At 39.1% G+C, this 18870-nt stretch overlaps 1 protein-coding gene across 8 annotated transcripts in view; it reads left to right on the plus strand.

Annotated features, from left to right (window-relative positions):
* kirrel3b (kirre like nephrin family adhesion molecule 3b) overlaps positions 1–18870 on the plus strand; it is a 282241-nt gene that overhangs the window by 251573 nt on the left and 11798 nt on the right. For 4 of the 8 annotated variants that reach the window (XM_079826192.1, XM_079826195.1, XM_079826191.1 and 1 more), the window contains exons 10-12: positions 9210–9310; positions 10947–11157; positions 18743–18850. In XM_079826192.1, coding sequence (XP_079682318.1) covers positions 9210–9310; positions 10947–11157; positions 18743–18850 — 420 coding nt within the window. The remainder of the gene's footprint in view (positions 1–9209; positions 9311–10946; positions 11158–18742; positions 18851–18870) is intronic. The other 4 variants (XM_079826193.1, XM_079826194.1, XM_079826196.1 and 1 more) reach the window with 1 other exon arrangement.

Below are 18870 nucleotides of genomic sequence, written 5' to 3' on the forward strand. Positions count from 1 at the left end.
AATTCAAAGATAATCAATAAATAACATCAAATGCTCTGAGGTAAGGAATAAAAGATAGATACCTGACATCTAAAAATTATAACACTGAGTGTCTGAAAACTCTTAAAACCTTTGTTACCTTTTGTTTTACTTCTGTGGGAATGAGACCTTTGTACCAGTCGCACTGAGACATTTCAAATTATTCCAAACATGTATAGTACTGTATAGTACTTGTTCACATGAACTCATATAGATTTTTGTTGTATTACAACATATGTAGAGGAGAGGTGAGGGTGAGGGGGATGAAATGTAAATGAAGGTTATTGTATGTGTGTGGCTGAGCCTCGGGTGAGGATGCCACTCTCACAAGAGAGAGTTCAAATGTTAATTTCCCAAAACATCTTTTGCTTTCTCGGGAGTAGTCGTTCCTTAGTCCAGACGTCCCGGCATCTTACAGTGCAAATTAGCCACCTCGAACAAATACGTACACATTGGTCGAGAGATAGCGTTGGATGAAGAGGAGAACTAAAGCTCAAAAAAGAAATGATTCACCTATGTTAGCTTTATCTTCAGCGAGTCACCTAAAAATGCTACCAATTAAATGCACATGTTTGGAATTTGTCGATATCTGTTTCCTCCCAGTTGCCTGTCACTGGAACCCGAGCTCCTACTGAGACTCAGAATATAGACAAGGGAGTTCCAGCATTCTCTCAGGGCCAATGTAATTTAATTATAATCAAATAGCTAGCAGGGGACACCGTTTGCCGAAAACACCCTAATGGATGCACATTGCTTTCTGCGTTTTGTTCCCTAGATCCTCACATAGGGATCTCATTTCTCCATGTGTATTTTGAGCCTTAATGGGATTTAATATCTGAATGTGTCCTTATGTTCATTTATTTGTGATGTTGCTCGTGGATATGACTTGGCTTGCGGATTCAATTTGTTTGTTTTGTTGTATGTACACTGCTGTTCAAATAACAGATTTTATGCTCACCAAGGCTGCATTTATTTAATCAAAATGCCAACAGTAATATTGTGAAATATCATTACAATTGAAAATAACCTTTTTCTATACTATTATATTTTAAAGGGATGGTTCACCCAAAAATGAAAATTAGCCCATGATTTACTCACCCTCAAGTCTTGCTAGGTGTATATGACATTCTTTCAGACGAATACAATCGGAGTTATATTAAAAATGTCCTGGCTTTATAATGGCAGGGAATGGCTGTTTCTGTTTTGAAGTCCATAAAAGTGCATCTATCCATCTCACGCTGGAACGGCAGTCTCTTTTGAATGCGCGTACGACAGTTAGCGGAAGTTAGAGATTACAGTTTGTAAAGATTTAAATATGGATATTTTTCTGTTGCTTCAGAAGGCCTTTATTAACCCCCCGGAGCCGTGTGGAGCACTTTTATGGTGGATAGAGGCCCTTCAAAACAGAAAGAAGAGCCAGGACATATTTTAATATAACACAGATTGTATTCGTCTGAAAGAACTTGAGGATGAGTAAATCATGGGCTAATTTTCATTTTTTGGGTGAACTATCCCTTTAAAATGTAATTTATTCCTGTGATCAAAGCTGAATTTTCAGCATCATTACTCCAGTCTTCAGTGTCACATGATCCTTCAGAAATCATTAGCTTTCAAGAAACATTTCTTATTATCATCAATGTTGAAAATAGTTATTTCTGCAACACTACGGTTCAAAAGTGTAGGGGTAGGTTTTTAAAAAAAGAGAAAATAATACTGATGCAGCAAGGACACATTCAATTGATCGAAAGTGACAGTAAAACATGTATAATACAACAAGATTTCTATCTCCAATAAAAACTTTCTGTTCATCAAAGTAGTCTGGAAAAAAGTATCAAGGTTAAACTTTGCACTCACAAAAAAATGAAGCAACAGAAACTGTTTTCAACATTGATAAATGTCTCTTGAGCAACACATCAGCATATTAGAATGATTTCTGAAGGATCATGTGACACTGAAGACTGGAGTAATGATGCTGATTCCAGATAATTGATTCCAGAATCAAATAACATTTTACAATATATTCACATCGGAATCAGTTCTTTTAAATTGTTGTAATATTTCACAATAATATTATTTTTGCTGTATTTTTAATCAAATAAATGCAGCCTTGGTGAGCAGAAGAGACTGCGAATTGCCAGTAGTATTGTTTCATTTGTTTTATTTTGACAAGGCATCTGTTTTCTTGCTGCTAAAAGTTAACTGTAACTGTACACTGCAGCACTATCAATGCAACTATTAACTCACTCATGCGACAATTTCTGTCCATGCGTAATTATATTGCTGTATGTGAACAGATACAAATCATATATCACAATGAGATCACTCACAATAGCACTAAGCTCTTTCTTGACCACACTCCAGAGACGGATCACATGAGCTCCGCTGACTCGCATTTATCATGCCAACAATTGTGAAATCTGTGAAAGTGTTAAAAATCTTAAATAGATGGATGGTTGAAAAATTGCTTTGCTAAAGGCACAATGGAGTGGAGGTGAAGTGCCATGGGGAACATTTTATGCTATAACAAAAAATGGGGTTGAAAGGCATGGGGGGAGGGTAGTTTCTAGGCACTTCTGAGAGTTCAGGGAAGATATTTAAAAATAGGGCGTAGTGTGCCAAAGGTCAGTGTGCAGGTAAAAGGAGTCCAGGTCCTGCGTTTAATTGCTGGAACTGCAGGCAAGAGGACACACGGACTGGGTTTAGCCCTGTAATGGAAATATATGGCAGCGGAAATGAGGCAAAACAAACCAGGCTCAACCTTTCACACGCTACAATCCGTGAATCACCTCTTACTGCACACAGGTTCATGCACTCTTTCAGCAAGCGCTTGCGGTTAGCAGCAATCCGAAAGTACAATAATTGCTGTGGTGAAATTTTTCAATCACATTGTTTACATGTGTAGTTTTCAATGGCATGTGAACTCATCATTGGGTTAATGGAACATATTTATGCATGAAAGCGTTTGTGTATGTATGTCAGGAAGAGTACATTATGTCTCCAGGATAAAAGTACATTAACTCGGCTTAGAAATGGGACATATGCGTCACTGTGGAAGGTTGCTACTTTTGGTTTGTCTGCATGAGTGCACTGGTGCACATTTGTTGACCAACACACAGGGAAAAATATGCTTGTCTAATGTGTGTGTGTGTGCACAAGTGTGTTTAAACACATAAAAGAAAAGAAAAACTTGAAATAGAGCCCATTTTAATGTCCCTCCTTTTGTATATACATTTCTTTTTGAATAAAATATCTTCCCTTTTCCTCCAGATATTCATACCCCAATAAAATTAGTATTCCACTTCCATACCAACTTGCAGATATAGGCTGGAGGAGAAGAGAGAAATCACCACAGATTAATGATTTGGCAAATGAAAGCTAGTGAAATAAATGGTGACAGTGGTGCAGAGATAAATTTGTGGTGCTTAGCGCACGGTTAATAATGTAAGTATGCTAAAACCATATTTTCAGAGAGAAGCTTAATTGCACTGTGGAATGGACCAAACTTTTGGTGACACTTTAGATTAAGGAACACATTCACTCTCTATTAACTAGGAGTTTTCCCTCAATAAACTCCTAATTACTGCTTATTGATTGCCAGTTAGGAATTTGTTGTAGTGGTTATGTTTAGGTATGGGCAAGTGTTAAGGGATGTAGAATATGGTCATACAGAATAAGGCATTAATATGTACTAATAAACAGCCAATATCCTAGTAATATGCATGCTAAGCAACTACATAATACTGAATGTGTTCCCTAAACTAAAGTGTTACCTTTATTCATAAATTGCACATGATTAAATGGTGAATAAATAAATATGCATCAGATCCGATTAGGTTGCTCACAACTCCTGAATATGAAGCAGAGACCAAATGAATGGGACAATGCTCAGTATGCCAGGTGTAGGAACGGAAGCCCCACTAAAATAGCCAATCAACTTATTGCTATAGGCAGTCCGTCATCTTATTCATATATTTTCAGTCATGTGACTGGCACAGAGACCCGGAGGGCAAAGCATTCGCAGAACTGCAACACACGCCTGTCAATTTTCCATCTGTTTCAAGCAATGAATATTTAGGTCACCTCTCAAAAGAGAGAAAAACAAAGATATGTGAACAAACTTTTAGGCACTTGTGATCCATATACAGCACTTGCGGCAATATTTTACTCAATAAAAATAGCAGTACAGTGTAAAACACATGGCATAATGTACTAAAACGATATTAAAAGATCAAATTCAGTATACACTTTACTGATGATGCCTACTATATACAGGAAAACACATGAGCCCAGAGTGCAATGCACTAAATTGTACGTTATGCCTTTTTCAATAGGAAATGATTAACGTGAAACTTTGGAAATTGCGTTCATATTTTGGGTTCATTTGATTTTTATACTGAATTAGTGTTTTTTTTGTAATATCATTGTCCTAGTACATTAGTACTTTATTACAAACTTCACGAGTTCACACTTAAATCAAATTAAATAGAGTAAATATTATGCGTATTTGGCGTGCTGTCCGGGGGAGGGCTCCGGGCTCGGAATTTTGCCCGAACCCAGAGTACCCCCCCCGTGATGGAAGTAGTCTAGAACTAGACTACATATATTAATTTGATGTCTTATGTGAGTTTAATTAAGTGAGGAGAAGGGGTGGTGGAGGGATGCTAAGAAACAGTCAATGACAGGAAGGTAAATCGGCAGTCTATATACACCTCCTATCGTTGATTTTTTAATGAGCTCCTCTTGTGTTCAATTAGGTTTAATTATCTGGGTCTGCTCCACTTAACAGTTTTAATTTCCTGAATGTGTTCCTCCCGAAATTTGTTTATAAAACATCAATTTGTAAAAAATATCTGGGGGGCCTTATTTTTCCCTCCAGGTGGACGTTCCAATAAGGGCATGAAAACAAATAATGGTAAAACTTTATTTCGATGGTTTGCTTTAGACATTCTACTAACTATAAGTAACTTTACAACTACATGTCAACCAGTCATTAGAGTGTTTGCTTAATATCTGCATACACTAATCCTTTATTTTGATGCTCCCCAACAGACATTCTACTGAATATAAGTAACTTTACAACAATGTCTACGTATTCTTCCAACCCTAACCCTAACGTAACAGTCTACTAATACTCTAATGAGAGTTAGTTGAAATGTAGTTGCAAAGTGGAATGGGGAAAAACACAAGGTCTCGAATTTTAACCTGAGCACCGCGTTTTTAGAATGCTGTGTCATGCGCAAGATGCGAGTGCAGTGGTTAAACATGACCGCTTAGCCCGTTTACGTAGAAAAAAAAAACGATGGAAAAATAGCACAGTGGAATGGGATAAATGCATTCTGTGCAAATGACCCCTAATGCTGATGAATGCTTGAATCAAGACCTCTTTATTCAGTTTTTCACCAATGTCAAATGAGTTCTGAGTGAGACATGCTGGTCCTCAACCAATACGTCACAACACTCACTCCATGCGAATTTGGCGTTTGAAATAGTCAATATTAATTTCTCAAAGTCATAAAACCATATTCAACAACAACCTATAAAAATGAAATAATCTTTAGAGTAATCATCACAACGTGATGTACACAATGTAATTCAAAACATATGATAAAAATATAATACATATTTTCATGATGGTTTGAATAAAACATCCCTGTGTTAACTGAGGGAATAATTTTGGGATAGGATTCTGTGGGGGGGACGCCACTTTACATGACACCACCCCATGATAATGCATTCATTATGACTCATATTAGGAGTACGCCTCCTACTGACGCAAACCTATTCCCTGCTGTCCAATGCACTCTCTCTCTCTCTCTCTCTCTCTCTCTCTCACACACACCCAGCCTCCAGCCTTCCCACTCCCCACGGAGTTCCTTAAACCCAGCATTCTGAGGATAAGTGATAAGCTATCTAATTATATTCCTCATTTACAGCCTGATCCATGGGCTGATTCTTCTGAGCCACCAAGCGCTGGCCTTCCCTCTGCCAGCAGGGAATGATCTGAATATATTTACCTTACGCCTGCAACTACACATACACTCCAGCCTTTATCACAGCATATCGTGTGGATTATGATTTTGTAGTCGAAGGGTAGCATGCGTACATCACAAGCGGCAAGGTATCGCTGCTGCACTGGTGTCTAATGAAGGGGTGTGAAGTGTAACATTCCTCTCCACCAGCCTGATATTCCCCTCACTACAGCACTCCATCTGCCTCATGCTCATCTAGATGCTAATTTATTCTAATAAGAGCCAGTTAATAAACTGCAATTACGAATCAGTCGAGAGACACCGCCGCAGATGATTGGCAGATGCATGATTGGTGGATTGGTCTGAATTTGAGTGCGTGTGTATGTAAGTGCAGTTTTTGGCAGGGTTGGTAATCCATTAAGCAGGGATGTTACTCCGAATCCATCCTAGAGAAACCTGGTTTACCCTTTGCATCACCGCATTGCTTGTTTTGTGCAATTTTGGAAAAAGAGGGTGAGCTGTAGCATAAGCCAGAGTTCAGAGTTCAAAGCCCATGGTTAAAACTGAACAGGAAGAGACGCTCAGGGGGCCGTTATCTCTTCAAAATAACATTTTTCCGCCATTGGCACTCTCTCGATTGCTGCCTATAGAAATAGACTTGCAGTTGGCACGCTGAGTCTTATCTCCTCGGGAGACATGAGGCCTGCCATAAATCAGTTCTTTTCAAGATTGAAAATGAAGACCAGACCCTCACTGCCTCACCCTTAACACAACTCTTAAATAGACCAGTCCACAGGAGACTCCTTTAAGAGTCTGCCCATTCAAACCGAATACAATACTGCTCTTTCCTTTTAATGCCAAATTTATAACATGCCACTGCAAGGCCTTGGTATTGCACGCTTGATTGGCAGATCCTACAGATGAGATCTTTAGCCTCCTCGGTTAAAGTTTTACACCTCTCCCGAAGAGTGGGCCAGCAGAATTTGTCGATCTTGGAACTGGTAATGTGTATGTCAGCCTTGGTACGTGCTTCTGTGACTCTCCAGGGCAAATTCAACAGTTGCACACAAACTCTGCGTCTTATTCACACACCAGCTGCAGTCCAACTGTACAAATGAGGGTCATTATACAATGCACCAGATTCACAGATGTCAAGACTGCTTGACCAACGCTACTGACCATATGCCATTACTGCGCACAGAAAGTGGGTGGTAAACAGAATTTAATTTAAAATTGATGCTTGTGTACATACTTTAAAGTGAATGAAGGATGTAATAACTTGGCAAACACCCAGAGTATATTTGAGTGCACTTTTAGCATTTTAAAGAGCCGGTTCAAGTGTCTGGAGTGATACTCGACAGTCGCAGTAAAACATGCCAAATTGATGTCGTCTGTTGCATCTGTTTAAAATGTTTGGGAATTGCCCCAGGAATTTATATGTTTAACTCTAGGGCTAGAGATATTGTTCTTTCCTCTTGTACTTAAGGAACAGGTTATACAGAAACTCTCTAAATCATTAGATGGAATAGAATTTTGCCATAAAATATTAGCAAATATTGTTGTAAATAACGGATTTAACCTAAAACATAATGCGTCCATTTTAACAGAGAAATCCGAAATCGCTCCCTATAGCCTTAAATAGGGCATTATTTGAGGGGACAGCCATTTGTAGTGGTGTCTGAAACCATAGTGGACATAATCGAGTGCATTCATTCAGTCCCACAATGCACCGCAATAACGAGTCTACAACCAATGTAAGCACATTGGCTAGAGAATACCCATAATGCACTGTGAGGGCCCTATTTTAACACTCTAAATGCATGGTCTGAAGAGCATGGCGCAGGTGCACTTAGGGCATGTCCGAATCTACTTTTGCTAGTTTGATGAATGTTCAGTGCGCCCGACACATGGTCCAAAAGGGTTGTACCTAGTCTCTTAATGAGTCATGGGTGTGTTTTGGGCGTAACGTGCAATAAATCAATCATAATCTCCCATTCCCTTTAAAAGCCAGTTGCGCTTGCACCATGGCGGATTCGCTATTTACATGGCACAATATAGACACCCTCAACCTGACGAGTCAGTTTAAATATATGTGTGTAATAATTTGCCAATTTCATTCATCATTACTGCAAATAGGTAAATCTGATACATGAAATGACAAACTATTATGACATGTTGACATTTTCATCATGTACACAATATTTTACATTGTAATCCTTTTATTTTTAATATTTGGCATGTTTGTGTGCTTCTGTGCATCCCTGTGTGTGTAACAAGCAGAGTGTATGCGTGTTGTGCACCCGCCTATAGTTGCATATTACTAATGCGTCCAAAAAAAAAATAAATACCGCAATTCAGTTGCCTCAAAATAGCAAGGCTCCATCAATGCGCCTGAACACACCTCGTTTTCACACCAGCACACCCATGGGCGAACAGATGAGCGCGAGTGCATTTGATATTTAAACAACGTGGCGCTGGATGTGAAAATTATATCTGCATTGGGCTGAAACTAGCAAAAAACACTTGCATTGCACCGGGTGTATGATAAGGACCACTTAAAATTGTATTTGTACTCTCTGGCATTTTAGTACATCAGTACATGGATGTTTTTATGTGTTTTTGTCTTGTTGTACTGTTGGTTTCTTTAATTTTGCAATGTACAGCACTTTGGAACAACGGTAGTAGTTTGTAAGGTGCTGTATAAATAAATAAATGAACGAACGAACGAACGAACGAACGAACGATAGGGCCCTGAGAGTTACACACATGCCAAATTAATTCCTGCGTCTCACCAGTAGATGCGCGCCCACAGCTGAATCATCTATCCATTTTCCAAACTGCTGGTCCAATGTGGTTACAAGGTATAAATTCCATTAAATTGATAATGAAATTGTTTAGTTAAGGTTATAGTTTCCATGACAGAGTTCAAGACAAATCTTTTCATTACTACTGGAGCTGCCAGTTTGTCAAACAGCAAGCACAAACTATGCAAAAGCGGCAGCCTTTCAGTGTCCGAATTTTTCTCATTTTCACTCACCATATTAGTGGATTAATGTAGGGAGTAGTGAATGAGAGTATAGGGGACTAACAAACAGTTGGTGTTCTCGACCAGTCATAAGCAGTTTTGAAGAGATTCCTGTGACTCTCTCGCAAACAGGGAATTGTTTAGCTCACGGCTCGGAGTGTGTGACGAGTGACTACGTGCGTCTTTTCTCTCCTCAGGACCTCCGACCATCTCCAGCACACAGACGCACCAGGCTCCACATGGGGAAAAGGGACAGATCAAATGTTTCATCCGCAGCACGCCACCCCCAGACCGCATTGTGAGTTACTCAGCTCTCCTTCCAGTGACTCAGCTCAGACAGGATTGCAGCTGTTGAGTGGGCGGTTGCTGTTGTCACATGGCTTGTGTGACTCCATTAGACTCAGTAAACACAGTCCAATAATGCATAACGCACTCATGAGTTACGATCTGTTTAATAAATGAAATTGCATCTCGAATCGTTTGTTTCCTCTATATGAGTGAACGGGTATTAGACATGGCAGGCTTACAGCCCTAATTTCTCATTTAATGCATGCTTATGCCCTGTTACCACAGATCCAATTAGGATTTACCACTCTTAGATGAACTGTCTCCTCTCCGGGCCAATTTTTGATTCATTACTCACACTGTGCATGCGTGTGTGTGTTTGTGGCTGTGTGCATGGAAGTGCATAGGTAATCTCTGTACGATGTTTACTCGTGTGGCTTTGCTTTTATTGCCATGCTATTTCTAAATGTCAGTTGAATGGGAAAGACTGCTCCTGTGGTCTGGAACAACCAGTAATAACTTTAGATGTGTAATAATGCCTATAAAGCAGGTGAAAGCAAAAGCGAGTTTCTCTTTGCAAGCTGAAAAGACCAGTGTGCACCAGTAGGCTGATTCAGTGCTAGTATAACTGTTGTAAAATACAGGTTGTGAAGCTAAAAAGGGGGTCTTGCATCTTTAAAATGGTAACACTTTGCAATAAGGTTTCATTAGTTCACTTTAGTTAACACTATGTGTTAACGTGAACTAACAATGGACAATATTTCGACAGCATTTATTCATCGTAGTTAATGTTGTATCTGTTAATGAACTTGGACATTTTTATTATTTTTAATATTAATACATGTAATACATTGTTACCAAATGAGACCTTGAGAAGTGCTACATTTAAGATGTACTTGAGAAAACAAACTGTGTAAGATTATGAAACTTTTCTATCTTTTTTGTACCCCATATGCCCCATTTTCATATTTTAACTCTTTCCCCACCAGCATTTTTATTTTAATTGCCAGCCACCGGCAGCATTTTTGATAATTTTCTTAAAACTTTCATGGCCCACAGAATATTTTGCTGTATGCATATCTTAACATGCAATATATCAAAAGAAAGACAAAACAATATTCTAGCGTCATGCATTTTTTTATCAACACTTGAATGTTGATAAGTTTCATTTAAAAAAGCAAAAGTTTGAACAAAACGACATCTGGATCAGATTCAGAATGATGATCAAACACAGATGGAGTAGATGGAGTCCATCAACCCCCCCCAAAGCTTCAAAGTCATAGAGCTCGTCCTGGGACGGTATTTCATTTCAGTAATGTTAGGCAGTTTTGATTTATATGCTGTTTAATATGTGCTTTTTTTGCTTGTTTCTGCTTCATCTTCGCTTGCGTTTGGATTTAGAGACGCTGTACTCTTTCAGAAGATGCGTAACAGCGCCACCTACCATATAATAGTTAAAACATGGATTGCCATAAAATTCTGTTAACGGCGGGTAAAGAGTTAAGCATAAACCTCAATAACATTTGTTAGAAAAGACAATAAGAAAAAAAGGTATTTGAAAATATTTTTTGCAGTGATGCTAGACCAACATCCAAAACAACATACTGTATGCTGGTCTTTTCAATACGGTTTCTTTTGTGCTTCATCAGGCCTGGTCCTGGAAGGAGACTGTCCTGGAGTCGGGGACGTCAGGTCGCTACACGGTGGAGACCGTAAGCACGGAGGACGGGGTGCTGTCCACGCTCACCATGAGTAACATCGTGCCCGCCGACTTCCAGACCATCTACAACTGCACTGCCTGGAACAGCTTTGGCTCGGATACGGAGATCATTCGCCTCAAGGAACAAGGTGGGATCCAAGGTTCGCCAGGTTCCACCTTCTTTTTTTTAAAACACGTCTGCGGTAGAATAGTGAAGCAGGGTTTCATAACCATGGTTTCTGAAAACACTGGAATAGACCAAAACATTCAAGATTTTCTCCATTACTTTCCATTTATCACTTTATACATTATCAATCACTTTATACGAGATGAGCAATATTTTAATGTATTTACCAATTTTAGATGACAAATTTCATTCAGCAATAGCCAATTGATTATTTCAGTGCAACAGCAAAATTAATTGCACATTTAACTGCAACTTTAATAAATCATGCAAATCAACACTTAGCACTATTTAATTTGCAGCCTTGATACAGTGATTCATTTTTCTCTGTGCAGTTCATACAATATATCTCCCCAGTGCTTTCATGGTTTGGATTTATTTACATGTAATACATCTGAGTCCTGTTTTGATTCTTTAAAATGCCCCTATTGTGTTTTTATAATATCGCCTTTCATGCAGTGTGTAATATAGCTGTTTGTGAATGTAAAAGGTCTGCACAGTTTTAAAGATCAAAGTGCACGATAAATACAGTTCAGTCAGGACCACTTTGAGAATGAAATTTATTGACAATCTTTGATTTGGTCGAAAGGCTTAGGCTCAAAGATGCTCGAGCTGCCATACTAAACAGCTTGAGATACATCCTTGAAACATAATCCCCCAGCCTTCTTAATAACCAAAAGTTTCTTAGCACATATTACAGAAAGAGATACAATGATAACAATAGAGTTCTACACAGAATCCGAGACTCGATAATGAAGATACTAGGAGGTGAAGGGGTGGAGGTGGGTGTAAATGTCTGTGCGACAGACTGAGGAACATGAGTTTGAATGAGCTTAAATACTATAGTTGATTAGAGTAGGTGGAGTAACAAATAAGCTGAGCGTCAGCTGATATCATTTAGCGATCAGTGGTCTGCCTGAACTACGCTTGAATTCCATTCGATCACTCAAGCTCCATTTATTGTCTCCTAAAAGAAAGAATCAATTATGAACTGCCGAAACAAGTTGTCAATAATCTTAACAATGTAACACATTTGCATAATGCCAGCCTATGCTCTTCATTGGCTGCCCGCGAACAAAGTCTACCAAGTTACTGTTCATATCACTGTGTATCAAGTGCTAAGGAAGCCTCCTGAGCTGAAATTCAGACTCGTATTTAGTTTCCGACACATGTTGTAAGCAGTCGACCAATCACAACAGACTGAGGCATCTGACCAATCAGAGCACAGAAGGCTCTCGAAAAGGAGGAGTTTAGAGAGACTGAATCTTCGAACGTTTTTAGACCCTTTGGCTGTGTTTACACTGGCACAAAAAATCAGAGATCCGATTTTTTTTTTTGCATCCGATCTGAGCCACTTCCAAATGTGGTTTTAAATCAGATACATATCCGATATCTGGGCATCCGACCTATGTCTAAACACTAATATCCGATTCCCCTTTGAATTCCAAGCCACCACAAGGTGAGGGCGACACACTTGCCCACAAATAGAGCTTTTCAATGTTGTATTATGAAACAAATGGTTGGACCAAACAAGATTTTAAAGAAACGCATGTATTTACATGTCTTCAGTGGCGCAGTCAGGAGAGCGTAAGGCTTAGGGACCCAGGTTCGGATCCGCCTTTTGCCGAGCTCGCTCTTCTTCCTTTTCCCATCACATATCACATCGGAAAGGCATTTACTTTCAATAAAAATTAAGAAAATGTTCTAAAAGTGGAAATAAAGGGAATGTTTAATAATAATATAAGCATTTATTGGGCAGGATAAGGGGTAGGTGTGTTTATTGTCCCATTAAGGCGGCATCCATTTAATAATTTTAATGAATATAATCATTTAAACTCTATATTATTATTGCATCCTGTTAATGTACAGCAATACTGAGGTGCAAATAGTATGCATCTGTCAAAATAAAGTAAAAATTGCATGTAATTACTATTTACACATATTGCAAGGAATTGCTACTTTAACATGGTGTAAATATAATATATCACTATTTTCACTTAGTATGCAATTTTACTTAGTAAATGGCATCTACAGCTATTTGCACTTAGTGTAAATATCATCTATCGCTAAGAAAATATGTTATTTTCACTTAGTGCAAATAGCCGCTGCCGGAAAGAAATTGCGCACACAAACATTCAGGAGCTGGTTTTCAACTTCTGTCCCGTGAGTTTTATAAATACAGGGTTCCCACGCTTTTTGAAAGTACTTGAAAGTACTTGAATTTCAGACACATGGATTCAAGGCCTGGAAAGTACTTGAAAACAAATATAGGTCCTTGAAAGTGCTTGAATTAAATTTGAAATAAATTTTGTTTAGAATGATGTTATTTAAAAAAAATTTCCTACAATATATGTGCTATCAAAGACAGAACAAAACGTTGCTTATGTTCGGGGGGTGGAGGGGTAGCAGGGGAAAAAAAACTTGAACCGATGTAGAGCAGTATACACTTGCTGAAAATGAAAAGTTGTGATTATGGCTAGCCTACGAAGTAGGAACTATTCTCTCATTCCTACATAATAATCAAGGAACTTTGCTGCCATACCATGAGTGCAGCGGAGCAGTGATATTACAGAGCGCCTGACAATCGGCTAACTTCTGTCAACATAACCAACGTGACAACCTGCTTGTACAGAGAGAGCGCTTGGGACAATTTTCATGCGCTGTGATCTCATTGCGCCGCTGCACCCATGGTACGGCTCAAAGTTCCTTGATCATTACGCAGGAATGAGCGTATAGTTCCTTGCCATGTCGGCCTAGAAAATCACAACTTTTAATTTTCCGTCTGCCTTAGTACACGATGTAACTATACACATCACAACATGGAGGAAAATGTTGCTTATTGAGCTTCAGGCTAGCTGGAGCCGTTTACCGCCAGTCTTTGTGCTAAGCTAGGCTAGCGGTGGGTGCGTCAGACAGAGTTGAAACACAACCAGACACGGAGATGAGAATGGTATGTTTGGACTTATCTAACTCAGGGGGATACGGTGAATAAGCTTGAGGGGGAGGGGGGGGGGGATGCTGTTTCATGCATACTCAGCTTTTTACACTGTTAAAGACTTGGATTCCCATCCTAAACATGGACAAAGTTTCACAAAAAAAAAGTTGGACATTTGGTGGAGTATCTCTGTGCCAAAAATACTCCTTCCGGTTTCTCATAAGTTTCGGAAATTTTTTCGAGTATGGGTATATGGGGCGGAATGTCCTTGTACGGGCCGTACGGGCGCGCAACTAGAGCGAGAGAGCAAGCGCTTTAGGGAAGCCGGCTGCGCTGCAGTCACAGGACTTCACGAAATCAACGTCTCCAAAAGATGTGTGTTTTTGGTTGTCCTGGCAAGACAATCATGTTTTTCCGGAGCAGCAACGGAGTTGTGCAAGTGTTTGTTTGTTCTAGGGGTGTCCCCGACTAATGATTTACATATTCGAATCAGAATTGTCGAATCTTTCTATAGTCGACCGATAGTCGAATCATCGAGCCCGATCTCACGAAAATGCGTATAAATAATAAGAGTGTGCAATCTCGTGGAATGTACGGCAAAATGAGTTTTGGCGTGCATGGTACGGCGTTTTCCGCGTTCATATGATACGCACTTTATGGCATATTATAAGTGCGAACCCCCCACCCCCTACCCTCACCCTACCCAAAAGCGTGTCATATACAAGCCATAAAATGCGTATCATATGCACGCGAAAAACTGCGTAGCATATGCACGCCAAAACTCATTCAGGCGTATATTCCACGAGATTGCACACTTGTACTATTGATACGCATTGTCATGAGATCGTGTTGGATCATCTATGTGTGTGTGAATGGGTTGGGAGGGGCACGACAGTCAGCAGGCGGGTAAAACTATTTTTATTTTATTTTACACATTCCACACAGCAACACCTTTTAATAAAGCGACCAAAACTGCCTGCCAACTGACAGACGAACTGACAAATGGCTTTCTTATTTAGGTTTAAATAAAAGGTAATGTGGTGGATAAACATTTGTAAAATGTTTTCTCATAATATTTTAAAGCCGCGATCGAAATACAAAACATCGCACAAATATATAAAAGCACATTTTGATAAATAAACAAAAAAAACAACAACCTGCCTATAGAGGAAAAGAACACACCGACTGCAGACAGGATTTGCATTTCACATTTTGCGAAATTAAATTAAATCGGCAAAATTGCTGTGCCAGCATGCTTTCAGTGCAGCGGAACATCGAGACAACGAAAAACAATAAAAATCATTAATTTACAGAATTAAATTAGAACAGAATATACATTTCTAATAATAAAAAATAAATAAAAACGAAATCAAGTCAGAAGTCAGAATCAAGTCACAGGGAGCATAATACATGTGTGCAAAATGCCAAAGTGCAGGGGAACATAATATAAAAAAACACAAGCCACAGTTAAATTAAGTAACCCTGAGTGATCAATAAATAAAATAAAAATAAATAAATTATTAAAACAACTAAAGTTTTGCCAGAATTGTGAAATTTCTCTTTTTAACTGCCGAAACAACAATAAACGCTAAACTGGCTTTTTTTTTTTAGCTAAACATGTTCACAGCAAATTAAAATTAGAAACGGCTTAAATGTTTGAAAACACTTGTACCCGATCGAAAAAAATCCATTCTTTCACTCAGCTTGTGTGCGTTTGAGTCTTTTCGAATTGTGTGCGGGGAAAACCAACTTGTTAACGTTGGCCGGCTGTAGTGCGCTCTTAAACTTGCCCGTTTTAAGTGGAAAGCCATGTTTGTTGTTGATGAGTGCTAGGACATGAGCTGTTGGCACAACTGCATTTAACTTTTTTTGGATCATCTTTTGCCATTTCAAAAGTGCATCCACACTTTAGAGTTTCTTATTCCAGGCATTGTTAAGTATTCCCTGCCGCCAAGATGCGCCTCGTCTGTAACGGATCAGGGAAAGTGAAACTTAAAATCTGTCACAGGGGTGGTTGGATTTACACACACACACACACACACACACACACGATATTTATTGAACGCTTCTTTCTTTTCACGATATTTATTGAACGCTTCTTTCTTTTCACGTTTTTTTTTTCTTTTACAGCATCATCATAATTAAAGGCTGTATATAACTTTATATAATCGTACAAAACCAGTAGTTATGTGTGAAATTAGACATTGAGCACCCCCATATTGCCAAAATGGTATGATCCTCGTTTCATAACACCCGCAAAGATTCGACTTTGAGATCGGTGGTCGAATCAGGCTCCGGATATCGATGCATCGAATCTTCGACTATTCGGGGTCACCCCTAGTTTGTTCCCTGAATTTCAGCGACAATGGTTTATAAACAAGGTACAGTTCAACTCCGGATTTGTAGCTCGCCTAATGCTGAAAGATGGAGCAATCCCAGCGATTAAGGTTCACAGTCGTGTGTTGGTAGCAGGTGGTGAGTAAAAATGCTTCAAATGTCTTTGTGTTGTTAGCTATCGATTCCATTGTTTTTCTTTGTAAACATGCATAGCTCAGTCAGCGCGCTCGTCATTCTTTAGCTCTGCCCAAACGATACGCCCCCAGCCGCTCGGCTTTTTTCAGAAAGACTCGGTACAGCGTATCTTTCTTTTATAAATATAATAAAACTAAAGACTTTTCGGAGATATGAAAGATGCAATACTACTCTATAGGTACTCAAGATTGACATGATATTGACTGAAAATGAGTGTTTCACCCCCCCTTTAAGTCCCAAAAAGTCGACGTGTTCCTTTAAGTAATCTACTTTAAGAGGTCTTTCGTGATGCTACATATGCTGGGTTATGAATCTGATAGGTGCTTGAAATAAAATGAATGGTGCTTGAAAAAGTCCTTGAAAGTCCTTGAATCTGGTGTTCATGAAAGAGTGGGAACCCTGTAAATAAAACAGTTTCACTACACTCAAAAAAAAAAAAGGTTCTATATGGCACCAAAAATGGTTCTTCGTCGTAATCATAGAGGAACCACTTTTGGTGCTATATAGCACCATATCTTAACATGTTCTGTATATGGTAGCGGTGCTATATAGCACCATAGTTAGCGGTGCTATATAGCACCTTAGTCAAAGAACCGGTGAAGAACCTCTGAAGAACCAATATTGGTGCTTTATAGCACTTAAAAAGGTTCCCCTATGATTACGAGCTAAGAACCATTTTTGGTGGCATTTTTTTTAGAGTGTACTGAAAGCTACATTATATTTCTCAGCAATGATAACTTCACTGTAATTAAACCAACAAGCTTCTATATTAAGGCTATTCACTCATGCTCTCTCTCCCTCTCTCTCTCTCTCTCTCTCTCTCTCTCTATCTCTAGCCAACATGAATTATATAAATAATTTGAATAATACGGCCATTTAAAAGCAGAGGGTCTACCATGTGCACAGGAAAGCAATCGCCGACTCACATTGGGCGGGTATTAATGTAAACACAGATATCGGTAACCACTCATGTCCAATAAATGTATAAAAAAAAAAATCGGATTTGGTCAAAAGATCGGATCTGTGCATTAAGACTTGCAACGTAAACGCAGCCTTTGGGAAATTAAGTGATGTACTATGTATATTAAGAGAAAACTAAAGTGTGGAACCTGGATGCATGTAAACCTATTGTACGAGACTCCAAAACAAAATAAGGAACCTTTAAAAGAGCAAATATGGCACTTTAATGGATTAGATTCCTCAAAAATGTGACTTTGGTCATCTCCTGCTCATTTCAAACCCTTGTGATTTTTTTTTGTTCTCCTGTGGAATGTAGAAAAAATTTGACATAATGTGCTGGTCGCTGTTTTCCATGAAATTACAATGAGTGGGTATGAAAAAGCATGCATTTGCAAAAAAAGAAAGAGCAGCATTATAAAACTTTTCCGAAGCATAAGATATCTTTGTGTGACAAACTTTTTTTATTGAAAAATACATTTCTGAGTTCATAATATTTGCATACAGTAATACAGACATTAAATAGGGACATTTGCTAGTACGCAAGGGTCATAATGCTTAGTTTACTGGGAGCCAGTAATTAACTTTGTGTTGACTCTCATTATCATTTGGCCGTGAAATCTGGTTTACATTCGGTTTAAATATACCAACAAGAGCACAAATAAAACAGTTGAGTTGCCTCTAATTAGCCACAGCTTCTCGAACACTCATGGGATTGTTGGATTCACATTACACCCACATCCTATCAAAGTATGTAAATGATCCAAGGTGAGCAAAAAAACTGACGCAGGTTTCATATTCAAGACATGTTAAGTGCATGCGTGCTAAACATATGCGATAATTGGCATGTCTGCAAATTGTTACGCCTGGTTTTCATTTGAAATTAAGATACCTGTGCTTTCTCCAGAAGGTGATGGTGGTGTTAATTGCCTGTGCAAGTTGCTTTGAACAGACGCTTTAAATGTGCGAATGCCTCTTTGACACAATGTTCGATTCTCATTTGTTCCGTGCTGGTGCGGCTCTTGAAATATGTTCAGGAGTGAGAGGTGGCGGCTGCGTTGAGCAGCTGTAAATGCTGGAACCACCGGTCCTGCCCATGCTGTGTTATTGTAGAACGCTCCGTTTTGTTTTCCAACAGAATCCCTCCCTGTTGCTGTGATCATTGGCGTGGCAGTTGGCGCTTTCGTTGCTTTCATCGTCCTCATGGGAACCATTGGAGCGTTCTGCTGTACACGTTCTCAGAGAAGTATGTACCTCTCAGCCAAT

This window comes from Gobio gobio, assembly GCF_949357685.1.
Source record: "Gobio gobio genome assembly, chromosome: 9".
Classification (NCBI taxonomy): Eukaryota; Metazoa; Chordata; class Actinopteri; order Cypriniformes; family Gobionidae; genus Gobio; species Gobio gobio.